Source organism: Diuraphis noxia, unplaced genomic scaffold (genome assembly GCF_037042655.1).
Source record: "Diuraphis noxia isolate RWA-SAM2 unplaced genomic scaffold, SU_Dnox_SAM2 contig0003, whole genome shotgun sequence".
In the NCBI taxonomy this organism is placed as follows: domain Eukaryota; kingdom Metazoa; phylum Arthropoda; class Insecta; order Hemiptera; family Aphididae; genus Diuraphis; species Diuraphis noxia.
In genome coordinates this window covers 29,679,532-29,704,150 of record NW_028301713.1, presented here as the reverse complement: position 1 = coordinate 29,704,150, position 24,619 = coordinate 29,679,532, and the positions used below count along the sequence as shown (strand labels likewise).

General features: G+C 27.1%; 2 protein-coding genes across 5 annotated transcripts in view; both read right to left on the bottom strand.

Moving 5' to 3' along the window:
* Positions 1-11,594, bottom strand: part of LOC107165465 (GTP-binding protein Di-Ras1-like) — a 51,730-nt gene extending 40,136 nt beyond the window's left edge. For 2 of the 4 annotated variants that reach the window (XM_089224311.1, XM_015513705.2), the window contains exon 1: positions 11,464-11,594. The gene's annotated coding sequence lies outside the window, so the exon portion shown is untranslated. Of the gene's footprint in view, positions 1-9,636; positions 9,655-11,463 lie in introns of those variants that run through there. The other 2 variants (XM_089224312.1, XM_089224313.1) reach the window with 2 other exon arrangements.
* An 8,945-nt stretch (positions 11,595-20,539) lies between these two features.
* On the bottom strand, positions 20,540-22,052 carry Rpn8 (regulatory particle non-ATPase 8). The gene is made up of 2 exons (XM_015516479.2): positions 21,888-22,052; positions 20,540-21,632 (listed from the first exon to the last, which is right to left on the bottom strand). Exon 2 carries the CDS (start codon positions 21,626-21,628, stop codon positions 20,684-20,686), a length of 945 nt encoding a protein of 314 aa, XP_015371965.1. The 5' UTR covers positions 21,629-21,632; positions 21,888-22,052; the 3' UTR covers positions 20,540-20,683.
* Positions 22,053-24,619: the final 2,567 nt, after the last annotated feature.

Genomic DNA, 24,619 nt, shown 5'->3' with positions numbered 1-24,619 from the left:
TTAAATTAATATTATACCTATCTAGATGAAGTTTAAATTGACGATATAATATAGATATGTGACATCTTCTGAAATTCTCATATCAATTTAAAAAATGTATACCTACATTAAGTATTTAATTTAAATATTTATTAAGAATTGTATGTATACACTTATGGAAAACGTCGAATATTTTAATACATAAAAAAAGTACTAGTTAAGTATCTATTTTGAATACTTTTATAATGCGTATTTCTATTCATATATTTAAACACTTTTGGAAGATAGTATTTAAAATTTAAATACGTATTCTTGGTACGATTTGAAACGATTGACCATCATGTTAAAATAAAATAACCTAATTTAATTTAAATTTAAAACTTTTATTTTTTGAAGATAATTGAAGTGATAATACAACATACAAAATAAATATAATTGTATATATTTTAAATTTGAGCACGTATTAGACATTCATGTTTTATACACATTATCAAATATCAAATATCAACATCACTTATCAACCAACAAATAATTTTGAATAAGTATATTGATTTTTGATTGCTTTTTTTAACAATATTTTTTAATATTTATTACAATAATAAAAATACCCACGGTGACAGGCCATTGGGAAACAACCTATCTTACAAGTACTTACTAGTAGACTTAATATTATAATTCATATTATTATTTTAATATTATATTTAAATAGCGCTGAACTCAGTAGATTAGCGGAAAAGTAATATAATTAAGATGGCAACTAACATATAAAACATAATTTTCAAATTTGATTGAATTGTGGAAGACTGTATGGATACTTGAACATACTCTAACATTATCTAAACATGATATACTCGTATTTTTAAAAACATTTGGGCTCTTTTACAATATGTATGGACATTTTAAATGTTTCACTATTTTTAGTATTATTTATTTCTTTAAATGTCTATACCTGGTCAAACAGCTTGACAATTATTTAATACAAGGGTACTCAAAAGTTATTCATGCTAGAGTTTATAAAAAAAGTCAGGCGTTGGTAACCTCTACTCCTATATTCATTTTTTATGATTATTTGAAGTTAGAATTATGAAAAAATTAGATATTCACACATAAAAATACGATTTCTCTTCAAACGATTTTTGTTATTTTTCGTTGTACAAATATATTATTCATAGGAACTAGACATTTTTTGTCGTTACATTTTTTTTTTTTTTTATTACTTATTTACTCTTTTATTTTTAAAATATTTAAATTAATTTTAAGCTGTATTCTCGAACCTATATATTAAGTTTTCATACTCTTCTACATCACGTGACTAATGACTATAAGTCAACAACAAATAGTAATGCTACATTGAATAACATTGTTATTATTATTATAATATGTTGTGCATGACTTATTTTTGGAAGAAATTAGTTCAACGTTCAACCAATGAAATTGGTATCGTATAACTTAAATACGAATAAATTATAAAATGCCCTTAAAAGTAGGGACTGTGCACAGTTATTACTCAAAGGATGCAAATTCTTCCATACATTACACGTGAGCTACTCAATGACAAAGTACACTCGACTACAGCTTCTATTATACAACCTCCCAGTTTTTTATTATTATTATTATTAGTAGTAGTAGTAGTAGTAGTACTTTGACAGCTTGGATTAGCACCGCTGGGTACACATCGAGATACAATACAAAATAGCGTACTTTTTTGTTAAGCATATTAAATGTTAAAATAATTTCATTTTTATATACACATGATGCGCTTTCATTATGAGTACGTATTGTTTATATTTTGTGGTTTAAGTGTATACCTATCTATCTATATATATATTATGTTAGACGTATACGTTTCATCGTTTCAAAAGGTAATACCTTACAGCTAAAAGGCAAATAATCGCGTTCGTACCTACTGCGCGATACATACGTATTAAAAATAAAATATTATTTCAAACATCTTTGATTTGATTCTTGTGTAAAACAATATTGAATAGACACTCGATCAGCTGATCGGATTTATGTTTACCCACGATGTAGAGAAGATAGCTTCTCTACATCGTGTGTTTACCTATGATCTGAAGTCTTAACCTAGGAAATGAGGGTCTTATACCAATGTGATGTTAGACCCTTGTTTACTCATATTCGAAAAACGTTTACTGCTACAATGGTGGGGTACGCTGAGCGGGGTCAGCTTGTTTACCATTCGCTATTTCACATATGCCACGCCCACCCCGGGCACAGTGTTCAAGGTCACAATCCGCTGATCCGGCCAATAATTCACACCGTGTCATACTCCCTGATTCTTGTGATCTATTCAGTGTCCCGTGAGAATTTACCCACTGCGATATCTCACAAAATAATGGAGATATCAACATTCTGTTAACGAAAATTAAATTTTGAAATCTCAATATTTTAAGAAAATAAACTCTACAAAATGGCTATAGTGAATTTTTCGGAAATAATTAAATAAAAAAACATATATTTAACTTTTTTACCAAAACATTAAAATAAATTAAAATATGAAATAATTGTACTTCTTATCCCTGTGAGTCTCATTTCACAACCAGAATTTCGATATCACCATTATTTCGGGAGATATCACAATGAATAAATCCTCACGGCACACTCTGTATATTATATAGACTTATGAACGTATAGTATCACCTGTTTAGTTTACCGTAAGTCCACTAAGTCCGTAATAATAAATATTATAACAATATAACATTTATAGCGAATTAGACCAACAGGCAATAGCCAATATTATCTACATAATATTCATACTGAGATAACTCGTGTAGGGAAATTAATGCCATTGTTGTATGCGGGCATTGTAAATAATGCACACACTTATACAATTATTAAAAAAATAGTGAAAATCTAATTGCATTTTGAATCAATAATAACAATACACACATTGTGTTGTGGTTTTATTGGTCATACTTGTACGAAATAATAATACGCAAATAATGGGTACCAGCGGCGTATTTAAGAATAGTTTAGGGAGGAGATGACCCATTGAATATCACACATAAATGTAACATATTATAAATATACTAAACACGATTTAGTGTCTACAATAGTTATATATATGTAAATTCTTTAATAATAGAAAAAAAGACCGGGGGGGGATCAATCCCCCAAATCCCCCCCCTCGTAAATCGCCGCTGATGGATACAGTATATATAATGTTTATACGTATAAACATAGTTGTTTGTTGGATTTTGGAAGAATAAAATCATTTGAATTGAAGTATGTGGAAACTGTGTCTTTGAAAAGTTAAACATTGAAGAACAACTTTGTCTTCGAGAATTTAACTTGAATGTATGACTACCATAGTAACTTTTCAAAATTATAATCAAAATCTAAAACTTGTAGTCAAACCATTTTGTTTGGATACTTATTAAGATATATTATATTTTAATATTTTTTTCTAGATTTACTTATCCTATGGCAAGGTGTCAAGGATAATAGTTCATAATTTACAATGGAATAGTATCTTAACATGGTTATTTCTTAACGGAGTATAGTAACTAATACATTAATAAATTAAAAAACTTAAATATTATATTTAGGGAGTAAAAATATCTTAAATGGTTAATCTTCTGAACCTAAAATTAAGGTGATTATTTTACTCAGTTTTTTGCACTTTCGATTAAATTAAAAATTGCTCGATGAGTTACAGAAGCGAAAACCTTACATATTTAATATTTTAAACATTAGGTATATTTATAAGTATTCAATAATTGCGACATATCTCAATCATTCTTTCGAACCAAGTGGGTGTCGATATTTATATCTAAAGCAATCCAGAAGTAGTTGGTTAAATACAATGACTTGTCTATTTTACTAAAAACATTAATTTATTTTATTCCAAATGTTATTAGATATAGTTTTTCTGTTCATTTTATTCTAATATTCTAAAGAAAATCAGTTTAATCAGTCTATCATAAGGAGAAAATACACTAGTATATTATTATATAGTTGACTAATCAGTTATTATTGGCTATTTTTGTGAAATTATTGCACTTATATTCCTAATAATAAAGCATAATAAATGCGATTAATAAAACTCGTCTCTAAATAAATGTAATATTCCATATAGGTAAATAATCAAATTACACCTGTAAAAATTTAAAAATAAAATCACTTTGAGTAATTTAATTAAACGCTAAAACTCGATTAGTAGGGTCACATTAAAGTAAGCAATTATAACCATGTGGTTGAAATCATCATCTTAAATATGATACTTAGAAATAAACTATTTTCCGTTAAGTATACAATTATAGATTCTGAGCAGAGTGAGAAATGTATTGGTTTTACAATGATTTTTATTTATTTTTATTTTTTATTCTGTATACACTTTTCCTACCTCTAAACTTGCTCAATAATATCAAGTGTAGCATCTTTTCTGAAAAATAATGTTATTGAGCTGGTACATTAAAAAGGTAATTTTTTGATTTTCGAAACAGTACTCGAAATAAAAGCGGTTAAAGGAAAACAAACGTACGATTTCACGATATTATAATATTAGATAATTACGGACGACGTTTTTTTTTATTTTGAAATTATAACAATATAATTAATATAGTATAACATATCCTAGACTGATAAACCGTTTCCACTTAAAATCGTTTTTCGTATACAATGATATTACATCATTGAATTCAAATGTAATACCATCCATTACAGTAATCCACTTGTAACCTACTGTACTGCAGAGCGACATCCACTTATTTACCCGCTTTTTCACATTGAAACTACTCAAAATAACAAAAAAAACTAAAAACCTTATAGATTTATCTTCGTAATTTAAAATTTTGACGTATACTGTTTATACCGATTTATTTTGAATGTTAGTATTTTACTTTGGTTATACCTAATTATTTTCGATCGGATTTAGCAGGAATGAAAATTTATTTCTGATCGAACTGTTATAGGTGGTAAATTGGAACTCAACCCCAAAGCAATAATAATTTTTTTAAGGCTTCAACTTTTTTAACTACTTATACAACAATGTCTATAATATCTATAGTTCTAGCAAAAAAAACTCTAAAAATATTCAAGAAATGTTTTATTCAAAGAAGAATGAAATACATAAATTTAATTCTGATTGAATTTTTAATCATTGGTTACCTACTTATACATAATAAAATAGATTTGCTCAGTTCTAAAATTTTACTTTTATTTTTATTTCAGAAATGGAGCCGAAAATGTATAATGTAGTTGAGTTGTTCAAATTAGCATTTTAAATAAAAAGCTAAAAAAGTTTTGGTGTTAAAATAAATATCTAAACCAGTATTTTATCATAAGTTCAAAATTCAAAAAAAAATTTTTATTTAAAATTATATAATTAATGTACATTTATAAATCAATATAGGGGGACGAGGTGGCCGAGTGGTCTACCGCGTCGGCTGTGGCTCAGCTGGACCGGGTTCGATCTTCGACCATCGGGCGGCATTTTTCTCCGGGCATGTCACGGTGTCCGGAGAACAAGTTCCGCCATCCCCCACTCCGGGGCATGGCAGAAACCTACGGGTGCCCCAATAGAAATTCTGCCAAAACTCTCACCCACGTGTAAAACCAACCTACAGTTCCATAAGAACCTACAGTACTACCCTCTTCCCAATGGCCTTAGTTACCGCGGTATAATAAAAAAATAAAATCAATATAACATGCAGTCTAAGATTATTTGAATTCAATTATAAAAGGAAATTATAAAATTTATAGTATAAATTATTAGGTACGTACATATTAGAGCATACAAGTATTATTCCGTTATGTTCAAAAAAAATTTCGAATTTAATTAGACAAGATTCGAAACAATTTCTTTTGTACTTTCGCGTGAATAGATTATCAATTCAATCAATGTCAATAAGTTACAAAAGCTCCACCGCTATACTTGGTTTATTAATCTTAATTCTTAGCATCCGCTTTATATAATAATATAATATAATAATTAATAAGTAAACAATAACAGTAAACCTACAAAAAATTATTATATATATACATCTATGTTGTAAAGGAAAATTAGGTATCATATCTTATATCGCTGATGTAACTATTGCATGTTAGATACAGGTCTGGAGCACATAATATAGTATATGCTTTCAAAAGAATATATAATTTGTTCATGTTGAATAAAACATTATGTAGATTCATTAATATTATAAAATATTTAAAAGTTTATAACTAATATTACAAATTCATGAGTAAAAAAGATTCATCTTTGTTTTGATTTGATATTGTATAGAAAAATACAGAGTATATGTACCAAAAAAAAGAGATCAAATAAATGTTTTACTAATAATTGGATATTTTGAAGGTTTCTACTATACAGGAAAAAATCAATCTTGGAGAGACATGCATGACAAAGCCGTGCCTCTCTTGGTAGGTAGCACATTTCTAAAAAAACCCTAAAAAATATGAGTAGAAGAAATAAAAACATAAAATTTAAAATTTAATAGAAATTTGTATTTTAAAAGTGTACAACATAAAAAATATAAGTTAAGTTAAAACATTATACTTAACATATTATAAGTTCCATAATTCTAAGGAGTAATAGGTAGGTACATAAATGTAATGTGATTCGAATTGAAATTAAAGTTAAACAATAAAATTAAATGTTAAAAGTTAAAAGTTTAAAGTTGATATAAAATAAAGAGCCAAATTTATTTTTAGTATTATAATAAAAATAGGTATTCATTCTTAAAATTGAGAAGAAAACTGTTATATCATGATGTCTGTGTGTAGGAGTTACCGTCTTATTATATACTAACTCAAACTGGAAACACCACTAACAAATTACACTCGACAAAGTGACGCTGTCTATAAATATCCTAAATTTTATAATAAAATGTAGATACCTATTGGGATATATAAATATTATTTATTTTGCAATTACTAACATTTAAGTAGCTAATTATCAATGTTAAAGTTCTATTATTATTTGCATACTTTCTATTAAAATCATTAAATTTATTTCAAACAAAAAAAGAGCTCTTGGAACTTTTAAAGCTTTTTATAAACAATCAGATAAAAAAGTTAACATGAAAAGAAGCATCATAGTAAAACCAATACATCTAATGGTTCTCTTAAAAACATATTCTTAAATAAATAAATAGAATGATATAATGAGTAGTAAATATAAAATCGCGAAGAGCATCGAATTCAAGGATAGGATAATATTAATTTGTGGATACATTTATATCGTTTAGTAGATATTTTTAAGTATAAAATTTTAATTAAAAAAATAATTTGTTTTTAAAGAAACATTCAAAATAACCAACGTTAACTTTTCATTTCAAGAAAGAAACAAAAAAAAATGTATATTTGTCAGGTATCGTTAGTGGTTATTAGAAACATTTAAAACTAGTAACTAGAAGTATGTATCTATCAAACTTAAACTGTATAATAATAATACGTACAATAATGTACAATTTTTAATAAATATGCTTTGAAAATTAAAAAAAAAACATTTGCTGTTCAATTTTTCCTAAAAATATATTATCTTGATAAAGGGAAACGGTCAGTTTTAATAATGTATTGAATTTGTATATATTTTTTAAATATACATTTTTGCTACTGAAATCTCACTGCCAAAACTATTGATTTTAAATAATACTTAAAATAATTATACCTTTAGCGCTTGTGATTTTTTATTTAAATTTTGGATGTTTTATTTTTGAATCAAACTATTTTGTTAAATAAATTAAAAAAATATGGATTATGAATTAACGTGTAGGTAGTAACTTGATTTTTATTGGTTTCTAATTGTTAACTTCCTACTTAATATATTATATTTTTGTTGTATCCTGAAAACGTTTCTGGCTTTTCTAAGACTTATTTTTTCAATTTCACAATTTATATAAAATTGATATTCTGAGATATTGTATAAACTTTATAAATAATTGTGTTATGTTAGGTTAATATTTAATGTCGTTTTTGTAGTATGGTTCATATTTAAATATTTATAAGTTATCATCAATCATCAATTCAAGATTTATAAGAACTAAACATTTTTTTTTAACTTAATGCGGTGAATTTTTGTACAACAAAAGAAAAATGTATTATTTTAAACATGTATTTTTTTTTTTTTTTTTTTGTGAATTCGTTTATTCAGGTTAATTACAAAGTATCTAACCTAGTGAATAAAAATAATAAATATTTCAATACTTATCTAAATTATTGCAGTTGTAGTGATTTCTCAGAAATATTTTTTTATAGAAGTTCTATGTTACAAACAATGAATAACGAAAATAAGTTATATCAGAATATTTTAGCTGAATAAATAAATATCAAGGAAGATATCAAACTATTAAAGTTTTAAACTTTGCAATTCCATTTATCTTGTATTAATATTTTCCAAATATTATATAGATATCATACAATGCAATCAATGCATTATTTCTTAAAAATGTCCGGTTTTATAAATTGAGTATTTTTGATATTGTGAAAGATAAATTGTTTTTTATTTTTTGACAAAGCCATTGGCGTTGTAGAAGTATACAATAATGGAATAAAAGACTGATGTTTTAATTTAAAAAAGTGTAATGTTTAGCAAATTAAAATAAAACTCAATTAAATCTGTTACCTACTGTCATATTTGATTAAATTTAGTTCGTAAAATCAGTAGTTATAATAATATTATTCTTATGTGTTTTTATTTATTATTATTGGCAGTGACTTCCTTCATTTTATGGAATAAGCGCCTAAATCTATTTTTTTTACTAATGCTTGTTTGTTACGTAAAGTAAATTATGCATCAGTATTTTAATGATTCTTTGTTTTTTTATAATCATAGGTTACTTTTTCGTTAATTTAATAGTAATACTTAAATGTCGCATACCCCTGAAATAACTTGTTTTATTATGCTTATTTGCTGAGTAGAACTTAGTTAATACGTTATTACATTCTATATTTAAGTAAATTATAATGCATACATATGTTTAACAAAAATTATGGTGTTACTTATTTTGAACTGGGCTTATTATATTTGTCAGGACCAAAGAAATCAAATATAATACCTCGTGACCATAGCTGGTTTGACATAAAATTATATTTTATATTTGTACAATAAAAAATATTAAGATTTGTATCAGTGGCGGGGGGAGGGGGTAATATAAAGACCTGAAAAATTAAATAACTGTTGGTTTTAGTCAATATTTAATTTTTTTTTTTTTAATAAATACGATTTATAGACGATTGTGCCTCACGTAAGTATAGTATAATATTTTTTATACTATCATATTGAAAATAAATATGATCATATATTTTTTTTTAAGTAGCCAATTTGTAAATCTAGTTTTTAAACAAATTTTGATGGTAAAAAGTTTGTTAAAGTAATATATTAGTTTATCATAATATTTTTAAACATAAATATGTTTTGGAAGATATTAACTTAAAACGTAATAAATTTGTTCGGAATATTAATTTACTGACATACTTTATAAATTTTTTAAATTATTTATTATCCTTATAGTTTTCCTATAATTTTTCAAAAGTTTAACTACTTAAAATCAATTTTTTATGTTTAATTTTGTCAGGGTTTTCTGTTACATCCACATCCTGTACCTAATATTTAATATATATTATCAATATAATATATATCATGTAGATTATATAAATTTTTACCTCCTATTTCCTATTACAATATATTATATTTACCCTCTTCCGATGAAATGAAAGACTCTCAACTGTCACTGCAAACACATATCGTATAGATGGGCACGTATTGTAAAACTGATATGCACCATTAAAACGATTTACCATTAAAAACAAAACAGACTTTTACTTCGCTTTGACTGAACAAATTGTATAAAATCATATTATTTAACGTCTATAATAATTCTCAATATTTTATAATGGTTCGAGCGAGTCGTTGCTAACTTACGCGTTAGGCCATCGGTGCACTCTTACAGAGCTTTTCGAACTTATATTTATCAAGTCGTAGGCAGTACCCGTAAAGGTGATGTAAGCGTGTAACAATATTGGTTTCCTTTTTATTATATTGCACACACAAATGGAAGTGAGGAAAACTGGTCGTAGTTCAATATTGACTCTATTACAGAACGTTCGCGTACATTAATTACACTATTACCTACAGATAGTTAAATCTAAATGTATTGTATTTACAGCGCGGGAAACAACGCACATTTTTCGTTCGTATTAATATGTAATGGTATTTGGTATAAATAACTATGTATACAATTCGAGTAATATTGCGATAATATATATAATATTTATACATTATGAATAGTATTAACAAATAACAATTACTAAACAATGTCGACGATACGAACATTACGAACTATTGAATATTTGCTAATGCTCGTTTCATACAATGTCTATTGTGATGTACAAGCAGTTTTCAACTATTGATAGGACAGGTATAGGTTTAAAAATAAATGATTACATTTTTTTTTTGAAAGTCAGTAAAAAGGTTTTAATTAATGCAATACTTTAAAAAAAATCTAAGTTGAGTCTTAGCATTATGAATATAAAATTAAATATAAACTATTGTATCAATTATGATTATTATAGCATGATTTTATATAATTTGTTTTAGAAAAGTAAATCCTGGCATAGATAGTGTGACTACAGATTACACGAATTTAATACATGTATTGTTTTATATTTCATAGGCACCTAATTATATAAACATTTTCCAAAATTAATTAATCAATTATATCAATTATATTTTATTAATCCATATGAATCATTCTTGCCGTGTATTAAATATTAATATTTCAAACTATAAATGTAATAATATTAACTTAAATACCTATGTGCGTAAATTTTTGCTGTGATCGATACGTAAATATGATGTCATATCTGGTATTATAGTACATCGACATCGCCAAAATGTTTAAATTATCTAAATATTAATAAAAGGTCCCGCGCACGCGCGTGTGTATGTGTAAGGTTTTCACAGCCGTGTGTATCGCACTGATGCTTGGTTTTGAAATTAGCTACAAAGCACATATATGGGTTTCCTATACCCAAAGATTTACGTTTCGAAGCCAATTTTCGAAAATTTGAATTTTAAAAAAGGACTCACACTGGGATTTTGGGAAAAACAAACATTTGGTTTGGTTGTAAAGGGTTTGTAATTGGTTACAAAAAATACAAATATTTGTTAGAATTGAATACAATTCTATACCTATATTTGGTGAAAACTTATCGAATGGTCGTGTTAAAAATATGACGTGTGTAATCATTACATTTAACGGAGTTATTGAGACAACTGGATATAAATCCACTGATGGCATTATTTAATATTAATCACAGACAGCAGCATTATATTATAATTAATAATATTACCATACATCTACTTAATGCATCACGTGCGGGTCGTGTCAGTATTTGATTACGGTTTAACTGCAGTTTAAGCCGCGAGTTTTAGTTTAAGCGTATATTTTAAGTATTTAACATATTATACGAAAAACAGCAGCAGCTGCGTGCGTTATTTCTATATGTATATTACATACTCACCCCGGAGACGAGGAAACCGAGGAGACAGCAGCGCGAGTATAGTAGTAGTAGGTAGTAGTAAGTTGTAGTATTCTGCGGACTCGTGGGGTGGTGGTGTTTTTGGTGGGATTTGGGGGGGGTGGAAGGTGAACGTAACGCGGCGGCAATATTAATAAGTTCAAATAATAAGGACGAACGAACGAGCGAACGACAGAACGCGCGCGAAACAAATGCTATACGAGGGACGGCGAGCGCGCGAACGCGAACGGCTGCGGCCAATTTACTGGAAATCCGAAGGGAGCAGCAGCGGCGGCGGCGGCGGCGGCAAAAAGCTCCACCACCACCACCACCACTCTACCTCCACCGGTCGTCGGCACAGCTGGCTCAACAACCGTTACGTTGTGTCAGCCCGCCACGTCCGGCGCCGACGACGACGAGGTGACCGTGACAATCGCTGTGTTTTCGCCGTAGTTGTATATATAGGTAACGGTGTGATCCGTTTAACGAAAGACCGGCATACCGACGTTTTTTATTTTATTTTTTTATCATTATGCTTCTCACACCCGATTTCAAGTCAAAACGATCACAAGTTTTTAACTCCTTTGAACGACAGAATGTAACGATTTTAATTTCACATTCTGAAGTAGAATGTTATTCGGAGTATTTCGATCTATAGAATACAAATCTCGGACAATGAGTAGTATAGTATTATTATTATATACTAGTTAAGTATAAGCAGATATTTAAAGCTAAGAAGAGTGTGCGGATGGTGGTGGACACCATTTTGTGAGCTACTCGTGAGTCCCTCACACCACACTCGGCTCATAGATACTTGAAATACTTATAAATCATATACAACTAGTCCAAAATTCGATTTTTATATACGGAATGTTACATAAAATATTCTATTTTGGATCTAAATATTAAAATGCATAATATTATCATTAAAAAAAAAAAAAATTAAAACGATAAAAAATAATTAAAACATATTCTTTCAAAAAACGTTAGAAATTTTTGATATACAATGAGCGTCTTACAACAATAATATATCACCCGGTATTTAGGCGCCACCTTGTCTGTGTTATTTTACGCACTCAAAACAATCGTACGTTATACAACACAAACGACTCGTAGTATGCACCTCACCGCGGCGTTCAGGGTCGAGGTACTTAAATACCGCCGCCGATTGGTGGTGTGGTTTGGTAAACAGAGCTGGCGGGTCAGCGACTGCGCCCGATAAAACGCCTTGATGCAGTGGTCGGCGGCGGGGTGGTTGTAACCGCGTACACATCGTCGCCGTCTGGAATACCTATGTCCTATACATTATTATTATTTTTTTTTTTATTCCTTTAAAGCCTCAACAACTAAAGTTATTAGCTTACATATTTAAATATTACTTCTACGTTATGGTACAATTTACAATACATTTTACAATATTACAATATATTTATTTTTGATATGTGCAATGTAGAAAAGGAAAAAAGATCAAAGAAAAAATATAAAATTATATAAAGTTATACAGTTTGGTTACTTTTAGAAAGGTTAAAATATTGTTAGAATTTTCATAATACATTATTATTATATATACACATGACGACTGGTTTTACCTACACAGAGATGGGTAAATTCAGCGGCGGTGACGTTGCCGTGAATATTTTTATATTTTATAGGGTAGCCACCGAAATGTGTCCAATCACGGTTATTGTTTTATACGTCATATTTCGTTACATGCAACAAATATGAAATAATAGGTATTATGATAGTATACATGATGGACACTTATATCATATTTTAATGGGATAACGAAAACAAATAATTATAAATAAAAAGATAGAATCTATAGCTGACACAAGGCGCAAGATGCTAAATGTGATAAGCACTTACTCTAATTATAATTGTAATGTATGATATTTCGTAATTTAATGATTATAGATTATTAGAATAAAGTTAACTGATTATTTTTGAATACATATTGATTCTTAAGTCCGTGTTTTATAAAACCAAATATTTTTAAATATAATGCCACATTATTTAAAAATAATATCTGAGCGACTGAGCTAGCTATTGTATCAAGAACGAGTCGATAATCGAAATGCTCTGTTTGTTCTTATATATATATATATATATATATTATATTTATACAAATACATCTATTGTTGAAAAGGGTATTGCCAGTACATAGTGATTGATATGTTTGGTTCATCTTACCCTTACAGGGCTTACAGTATCTAATTTGTTTTTATATTCACGTTGCACATGTGTACACACCGTACACATCACCAATGTGATCTGAATCCTATTCTTTGGCTATTGCTATTTTCTAAAAGTTTTTTTTTGTCTTTTAAATATTTCATCTGGAAACTATAAATCATTATTTGAATTCCACCGCTTTATATTATTAGGTATATGTAATGCGTGTTAAATGCCAATAACGATTTTTATTTTTTAAATAATAGTAATGTGTTAACTTTTTTGAAAATATTTTATTATTAAATTGATAATATTATGACCATAACATGGTCTAAATAGTAAAAGTTATGTTGAATATAGTTTTGTATCAAACATAATGTTTATAAATATTAATTTGTACATAAAGTCTGAGTACGTAATAAATTAGATGTTGTTATCTTTTGTAACACGCCAACATATTATGCACATTGTTTTAAAAACTATCAACTAGGTTAATAAAACATTATATAAATGTATAATTATAATTATAATATATAATTCTTTGTCAGAAAGTTTTAGTAAACCAAAACAATAATTCGGAAAATAGAATTTAGGTTAGGCCATAATCAATATAATAGAAATGAGAGGACAAAAAAGTTAGTTTTTCGGCGATGATGTGTTCACTGTAAAATAGAATACTAATTAAGTGGTATATTTTAACTGTATGTGTTAGTTGCTATTCGTTGGATGCAAGTTACGTATACGATAATACAAGTGGTAGATTATATTTTTTTAATGTTGCATTAAAAACAGGCATTAACAGTGGAGTTTTCCACCGGTACACGGTGTTGGTAAACTATGTATTTATCCTCAAACACCATCTGTCACCCGTATCAACTGCGAATGCGATACACCGTTGTGGTGTTGTAAAGCGTATTTCAGTTGTATTCGATTATAATATTTAGTTTTTTATAGACAGTAAAACTTTAGTTACAACATAATTTTGGTTGTCCTTAAACATACGGTCAATATACTCTTTAAAACAGGAAAAGTAAGCGGGGTGCGTATGCTTTATAGAAGATCGAGCCGTCAAGGGGATATAATTCAACAACTTTAAATTGTCTATAATTGCCAATGGTCTAACCTGTAATCAATTTAGTACCCATTGATTAACCTTTAATCGGTTTAGTGTTGAAGAATAAACGAGGCACATCACACATGGGATGAAGTACATACTGTTAATTGTTTATAATTCTTTTTTTAATGGGTATTTACTATTTAGACGTGGCTAATCAACGAATTCGGGTAGGTCACAGTTTTTTAAAAATGTATCATCGTTATCGTTAAAGATATCACAATATTTTGAATAGAAAATGCGTTAAGAAAATATTATGAAAATATAAAATACGGATACCGGAAAACGAAGTCACACATCAGTGATGTACCTAAATAGCCTACCCAAAGCGCCGTGTAAAAAGGAAACGATTGATACGTAGCCGCTAAGCGGTATAACTATAATTATATTATGATGCTATTATAATATGAATTATTATATCTATTTTTTTGTTTTTTTGACAGAGATGAAGGGGAGGGTATTAGTTAGCATACGAGCTTTGCATATTGTTATCGCACACCAAATTTTAATTTAATTTGATATTAAATACATATATAAAATACAAAACGTATTATGTTATAGATATATTATAATATCATAATAATATATATAAAACTAAACATTTTAGAACAGAGCTCGTATTTTACACTGTTAAGTATATCCTATAGTTAACATGGTATTAATTTACAGAACAATTCATTTTAATTAATAAAAAAGAAAAATCGAGGAGTGGATGTCACTGTACTACACAGCAGATGTTATAAGTGTGTTAATGTAATGGATGGTATTAAATTTGAATTTAATGATATAATATCATTGTATACCAAAAACGATTCTAAATGTAAATAGTTAGGTTAGCGTGACATTCTATGATATTTTATACAATATTAATTATATTGGTATTATTTCAAAAAAAAAACCATATAGGCACCTATAAATAAAATTCTAAATTAATCAAATCAGATTCATTATGTACCCGACTCACTCAATTATTCATAGTATGTACAATATACTTTAAGTATTAGCATAAGTCATTAAAAACATTAAATATTAAAATTCGATTATAAAGAATACTAGAAATTTCAAATATCCATGAACAATATTTTTTAACTACAACAATATAACTGAAATTTTTATTCTTGGTTATTTAATATGTGATTTCGTCAAAAATAGAACTTAAAAAACTGTGTTTGTATAGTCTTTAGATTTTTTGTTACATAATTAACAACATATGTGAAACTTTTTTAAAAATTTTCATTGCTTAGCTATACAATTTGAATGTTTTATAAATTTTTAACTATTAAATAATTTGTAAATTTTCAATTAAAAAATTTTATAAAAATCTGAACTTTAAACGGTTATATAGTGAAAAATTCAAATTTAAAATTGTTATTACTGGCTTAAATGAGGTAAAATAATTTGAAATAATATCTAGTATAGGAATTGATTAAATAAGCAAATGGTATAATGATATAATGGTTATCAGTATAAGATAAATAAGAAGTACAATGTAAACTGATTTTAATTTTCTACACCGCAACATGATTAAATTGAGAGTATTCATCTTAAATATTTGTTTAAGCATATACCATAGACTATATTATGTATTACACTATGTAGTATAATATAATGTTATAACTTGAGCCCTTTTATTTTAAGCGGTGTAAACGAGAAGATAAATTGAAGTACCAACTGGTACACTTATTGAAAGAATAATTACCAGAATTGAATTACGTTCTCCATTGCAATTATTCTGGTGGAATGTGTAATTAAAGGAATTCCATTTATTGGACAAGGCAATATTTTTATATTGTATCGTAGTATTAGACATTAGATACTGAAATTCCTAATAAAAGTTTTTAATTGATTTTAATATTTCATTTAATATAAACTCAGATATTATGATTTTTATATAGGTAGGTAATCTAAGATTCCAGTACCGACGAAAATCTAAAAATCGACCAGTTATTAAAAATTTTGATTTTGATTTCAATAAGAAAAATATTATAAAGAGAATTTCTATGACCACGTGGAAAATGGTCTACACAAAAGTAATATTACATTTAGTACATCAAACTAATTCATATGGTGTACCTAATGTTGAAAAGTTAATGGATAATATATTAGATAGGTAGATAATATTAGATTATAATCTGTTATTGATATTAGGTACCAGATATATTATCGAGGACTTGAATAATATCTAATTCAGAGAGTCACCCCATTAGATGACCCATAGGCCATAAGTCACCTTGGACATGCATACAATTTAAAATAAAATACATATATTGAAATAATTAAATATTACCAAAATGTAAGTAGATTCAGTACAAAATTGAAAAAAATTATTGACATTCAAATTTCTACATGCAGTTATGATGAGATATTTTTTGTTAGTTGAATGTTAAAACCTAGTTAAGTGATGCTGAACTTAAGTTCGATTATTATAATGTGTTCTGTCTGGGTCAGAGCAATAAAACGAGTAACTGTTTTAAATAGTTGATGGAGTATCTTCGTGAGTAAGCATTTTGAGCCCGTTATTATAAAACACAACCCTATAGTGTCGAACAACTGTTTATACTGCTTAAGTAGGGAACAAAATGAAAAATGTATAATAGATGTTTTTTATACAGGGTGTTATAAATTCACAGAAAATATCACGTGGTAACTAAGATAAAATATTTTTTCTTATTTTGATACTTAAATTATTTTACAAATGCTCGTTTAATAGACCACATTTAACAAATAGTTGTATATTTAGGTAAAATTATAAAAGGAATACAAACAAAATATAGGTATATGTATAAATTTCCGAAAATTGTATTAACCAAGGAACGTACTAAAATTATTCAAGTTAATAGGCATTTAAATTAATGAGTAGTTCAATGTTTATAGGTTATTATTAGTAGGCCCCAGATTTATATTATTACCTATACAACAATGCTCTAAAAAGGCATTTTAAGTACAATTATGACCTTGAAAAATTAGTAAATTTTTAGTCAATTATTGAGCAAACGAAAATATAAACTTATCAAGATAAACGCGTTTACGGTGTAACAAATTGACCAATCAGTTGTTACTGGTTTAAGTTCTGGACGAATATTATTATTATTTTATAACAGCTGTTAAACTAAAGATATGCCCAATTAAGTTTAATCTAAAATATACATCCTGCATAAAATGTGCACTAAAAATTAACAAAATTATTTAAAAATTATAAAAATTATTGCTCAAAAAACGCAAAAAACTGATAAAAATGAAAAATAAATGTTTAAGTTTTCATTTCTTTGATGTATGAAATAGATTTTTAATTTAAAAGCGGTAACAAATAAAGAAATAATCAATAATAAGTAGCTAGTTTTATCTAATAATTAAAAAATTTTCGATTACATTTAACTTTTAAAATATAGATTACTGGAGTTCATCAAGATTGAAGCAATATACCAAAACATAGATTTTAAAACTTTACACACTTAATGAGTACATAGGTATAATTTATTTCAATAATTTATCATCACGGTTTATTATACAACCCATTAAAATCAGTGCATATCTTACATCAATTACTACGTCCCCTTCTCTGCAGTATAATATTGAGTTTTTAGTTACTTATTATAATATTTCTAATTTCAGGCCCAACTGAAAAATGTTGTTGAAAGTTGCAATGCCTATTGTTATCAATATAACAGAAATAAAAAAGTAAAATATAAACTATTCGAAAAAAGAATTTCTTTACATAAATAAGTGAACAAATTCACAAAAGTTTATTTTCAAACCAAGCCTTAAAACAAAACAATCAGAACAGCACTTTATAATTTTAAGTGTACTAAAATGGTAATTTATAAACTGCCTCTGGTTTCAATACTATGTAAGTATACATATTTATCATAAATAGAACATTCATTTTTATATTGAATTTAAAACTAAAATAGAAACTCGTAGTTTTTAGTAGATTTATTAGCTATTTTGTATATTATCCACTACCCTTAGTTGGTTTATTTAAACTCGGGCACCTATTTTTTTTTTTTTTTATTAAGAAAAAGACAATCTATACACATAATCTGTACGATAAGTCATTATGATAAAAAATTAGAAATGAACATAACATGATTCACATAATAGGGGAAGTCACCCACTGGGAATACCCCTCACACAAATATTTAGGTTTTATTATATTATATTATATATCTAGGAGTAGCAAGGATGATTGTATAGTAAGTACCTATTTAAAAAGATAGTAATATCTACATTCTACCTATTGACCTTTCTTATGAATAAACTATGTTTTTAATTAGTGTCAGATTTACTTACCTGTATAAAATTGGAATAAATCTTGAGCTTGTATTTTTGTGTATTTTATTGGATCCGTGCAACTTTACATTATCATTTACCAAATTAGTAATTTGCCAAAACTTAATTTTATTTCAAAACATTTTTGTTCTATTATTTATCATGTATAACATTTTCTATTTTCTATTGTGTAACACTAATGCAATTAAATAATTGACATTAAATATTTCTTAAACTTTCTTAAATTGTGCATTCAATCTGTAAATATATTTTAAACAATGGATGCATTGTTTTAGTTTTGATTATTTTTTATTCAAATAGGACATGGTTTAACATTAAGTTTAAATTTTGTTGCATTTTAACATTTTACCCATTACTATTAAATAAATCATTTTCTCGAATTAATGATTGACTTGGAAGAATTTATTTTAATGAACAAAAGTTCTTTTAAGAATTAAGATGTTTATAAACAATCTTATAATCATATAATATGCATAAATGTTATTTGACAATCAATACAATACTTACAAATGTGGCTTGGTGAGGCGCGGTCGTACGCTCAATCTGCGGCAACGCACTGAGCGTACGTACCGGCCGCAGTTGCTAGCTCCCGGATGGGTGACCACCCGGGATTTTTAGCAACATATCCTTGCCACACTTACACAAACACATGTTACAACCCTACCCAATTAAAAACATACAAACAAACATACAAAAATAATCCCTACCGTACCACCCCACACCCAATGGCCTATGTTGCCGCGGGTTCTCCTTACAAAAAAAAAAAAAAAAATACTTACAAATAATACAAATCATTATATTATAATGTTATTAAAATAATCAATTAACATAGTTATAATATAATTAAATTTTTATTAATTATATTTTTAATTATTTATTTTCTATTTATTGAAACATCAAAATGATACAATAAGTATATTATTATGTGATAAGTGAGTAAAAAATATGACAGGAAAAAACGGTTGAAAGAAGGCACTTTCAATTTTATAATTTTCAAATAAAAAAACTATTTAGGTAATGGTTTCTTAATTCAAACAACTATTAGTTTAAATAAAATTAAATGAAGACAAATTATAATCAATTTACAATACTTGAAATAATCAAATGTTTTCTTAATTTATTTAACTAATTTAAATGTTTATATTGTAAAATTTATCAAAATATAATTACCTAAATGTTTTAAAACAAAACTATTTAACATGTTAAATTATTACTATTTAATTCATTTAAACTTGGTTGTTTAATGATTATGTTGATAAATATTAATTTATTTTGTCACATAAAACATTTTTATTTATTTACATATTATAATAATTATTTTAAATTTAATTGAACTATAAAAATATCCAACCTAAGCATATACAATGTTATATTAAATAGTAAACATGATTATTGTAGAAGAAATAGATATATTTATTTATCTTTTAGTTATAAGGTAATTTCAGTAGAAATAAAATACGAGATTTAAATAAATTAGTAATGAAAAATATACCAACACTCAAAAACTGTCGAAAACAAGATAATTTTAATAAAATAAAAATATAAGGGTTATATGATGTGTTTGCAATACTAGAAAACAAACAAAAAAAAAAATTATAAAGATTATTTATTTACAATTATGTTAAATAATTGAATCATATTATCCACCTATTTTGCTTTGATTTCTTTCTTCTTTGCAACTTCTTCTTTTTTCTCTTCTGGTTCCCTTAATTGTTTCTTTTCATCATCACTGTTAGCAATCTTATTGTTGATTAAATTGTGCAATGCGATAATGGTCCTAATAGTGGTTGCTAAATATACAGCAAGCATGTGATCGTTTACTTTAACATGCATTGCGGCAACCAAAGTATCCTTTTCTACATCTGGCAACAGATTAAATATTTCTTGCAGTTGATAAATAATTTGGTGATTAACGGGTAATTTTCCATCAACAACTTGTTGTAAATAATCTCTAATATCGACCATTTGTTTATAAAGACCTCTAGCACCAAATATTATGTTGGCTACACGTTGGCTTAAGGAACCACTAGTGGAGTCTTTAATATCTCTAAGTAAATGTTCAACACCAACCTCTTCAGCTTCTTCTGCTCCAATTTCACTAGCAATGTGTTCCAACGTCTTTGATGGCGGTGATCCATCATCATGAATTTGCTCCACAACACGGTAGGCTTCAGTAGGTATACCAACATCCTTGGGTTTAACATCAACAATCACCATGACAGATGTATTATTTACACAGTACTGGCGTACTAATTCGTTCACAGCGATGTCATTTTGGTGGAGTTTAGGACCAGTATGATACCAACCAACGACTTTTTCTCGGGCATTTACTTTTTTGAACATACCATACATATTTTCAAGATAGTCATGATCGAGGAACCACACAGACTTGTCTTTATCATCTTCATCAAATGGAAGTGCAAAACTATTAGAAATATCGAGCACTTTGTTTTGCTGCCAAGAACCAAGTAATACACCTACTACTCGCTTTTGATTGCCGATCTTTCCGAGCCGGGTAAAATGATCAACAACACTCAGCAATACCAATGGGTGAACCACCACTTTGGTTATAGGCGATTCATTTGACGACATTGTTCTGGAAAAAAAAAATTGAAAATTACTTACAAACATAATGATTCTTAAATTCAATATTATTAAGTTGTTAATATTATTTAATATAACAATACCAAAATATAAAATACATTTATACAAAGAACAATAAATATTTAACAATGTAGGTACAATTACTGAACTAAGTTTTTTTTATCAACACATTATTAAAACATAAAAACATATTTATTGACAAATACCGTGAATATAACGATGAGCATATTTAAAAAACTGAACTTACTTATAGAGTATTCAATGTATGCGCTTATTCAGAATTTATTTTTAAAAAATAATAATCTTGTTATTAATTTATATTTTTTAAAGTACACTTAGATAAGTTAGAGCTACTAGAGTACTAGACACTAGTTACTACAAAATACACTAATTCTCTCAAGTCCTTTTTGATATTTGATAAAATGACAAGCATAATACACAGAATAAAACAACAATAACCTCAAAATTATTGTTGTATAGTACGCTATCTACACTGTTTGGGATAAGAAAACATTTGATTTTTGAAACCGAAAAACTCCATCAAGAGGACAATCATTATCACAACAGTGATTTCAAATTTAATAAAAATATTATTCTTAATTGATAATATTCATAACTACACTACAAATAATTTATAGATACAAACACAACCATGAAAAAAACTACGTTGTTTAACAGTTCAGAAGGTAATTTAATTGTTATTTCATGTTGGATATTATTTTAGCCGTTGTCACCGGTTGGCGGTTATTACTTATAAGTTATAACGTATTATTTTTAAGGCGAAATGAATAGGCAATTATAATTGAAAGATTACACAAGTCTTGTGTATATAATAATATCACAACAATATGTTACAATAGTAAGTCATATTTTGTATGTATAATAATATTATACTATATTTTAATATTTATATAAGTAATATGTAAAACTAGCTGATCCCCGTGCTCTTCGTTGTCCATCAAAAATATCGACTCTATATGATTCAAATTTTTTGGTTAATTCGTCGTTTATACCACACTAGAATTTTGATAAATTCTTTCTTAGTGGTTATTATTTACACTTTGAAACAAAACTACTGTCTAAACTTCATACTCATATCTTCAGCGGTTCCGGCTAGATGATTTTTCATTTTTACCCCTCTAACCCCTTTAGAGGGCTGAATTTTGAAAAATCCTTTCTTAGTGCGCCCCTACATTGCTTAAGGAACCTCTTTTACAAAATTTCAAGTCTCTAGACCCAGTGTGGTCTGGGCGTTGATGAGTGAGTAGGGGCGGTATCTTATATGTATATAGATATATCCATAATATTATATCAAACGATTTGAAATAAAATAAAGTAACAATACACTTAAGATACCTATACTAGTTAATAAGAGATAATATGAAAATATCTAATATTATTATTACCATCGTTTATTATTTTAGAACATGACTAGCTTAGTCATATAATTATGGTACTTATCACCCAGAAAAAAATGTTTTAATATTAATGAAAAACGACTATGAATTTAATGGAAAATGGGTATGATTTGGAGCCTATGAAATTTACTCATTAATTTATGAATATAGAATCTTTTAAATTAATGAAAAAACAAACAGAATAATAAATAATAATATATTATTATTTATTATTCTGTTTGTTTTTTTTATATTGGTTTGTTACTATTTTAATGTATTGTATAATTGTTGAGCTAGATTTATTGATAAAAGCTAAAAAAAAAACATGACTAGCTGATGGTGTGCGGCGTTTTTCGTGACGAATAAAAATTATTTTATTTTCTGTAATTAATGATAATATATTTTTCGTTTATTATGAATCAGTCATTCGCATCATCTCGCTATTATATATTTTTCAGATTATTTGTATTTTTATAGTAGGCAGTATAAAATAAAATTTAACTTAATCGTAAATTCCTAAATTAAAATATTAACTTAAAATAATTTACTAATCGTAATAAATTATTAGGGTTGAATTAAATGTTTTCATATAAAAATGTATGATAGGTACATGATATATGATACACACCACGAATTTTTATATTAATTATTCTATGGTATTTAATAATAATTAATTTTGACGTATTATTTGACCAAAATAATGTTTAAAAATAGTTAAAATTGCATGTACTGTCACATTGTTGGCCTATGAAGTTTATATACTTTATAAATTATAAATAATGATGATATCTCTTCCATATGTTATGATTATGTTTACATTCAGTAACGAAGTAAGAAACTCAAACCATTTACAATTCGGGTAAACTCGTATTCACGCATAAATTGTACAATGTTTAATAATGTATAAATATTTCAGATACAGTGCAGCTTTGTATTGCTGCCTTCCTACCTACTGTGGCTAAAAAATCACATACACACCTTAAAATCAGACTTTTGTTTTTCTTAAGTGGTACGTTGAAATTCTTGAATATTTTTCTAGGACTTAAATTTACATAGCAATATTATGTTTGTATTATAAGTAGTGCAGAGATTTATTCAGCATTTTCATATCCCGTTGTGTTAGTTGCCATGCCTCTACCCTCACTACCCCTTAGATACATAAAGAAGGTCTATTCTTGATACCTAGATAAAATTAATTCTTGCACGTTATTTTATTTAATGTAATGTAGTGCAATGAGAAAAACACATTGTTCATAGAATAATAAAAACATTTTATTCCAATGAATATGATCACAACACCTTTACAACTATACAGAAATGTGACATATATTATGTTGGTTGTTTATATAAAAAAGAAACTCTATGGTTCTACTAAGCATCGAAAAGAGCATTGCAATAATATTGCATATTATTGATCAGTGACCCCTCCCGTGGTCTCTGAGAACACATTTATTCGCATGTGGCATTGCCACTAAACCAGCAAAATGTTTTTATTTAAATCTCTTTTATTATTATTATATATTTATATAGTTATGTTGTCGGAATGATAAATAAACAAGTTAGAAACCCAATAATAAATTTT

Excerpts from the sequence above, each read along its gene's own strand:
- Rpn8 (XM_015516479.2), bottom strand. The coding sequence starts at position 21,628 with ATGTCGTCAAATGAATCGCCTATAACCAAAGTGGTGGTTCACCCATTG.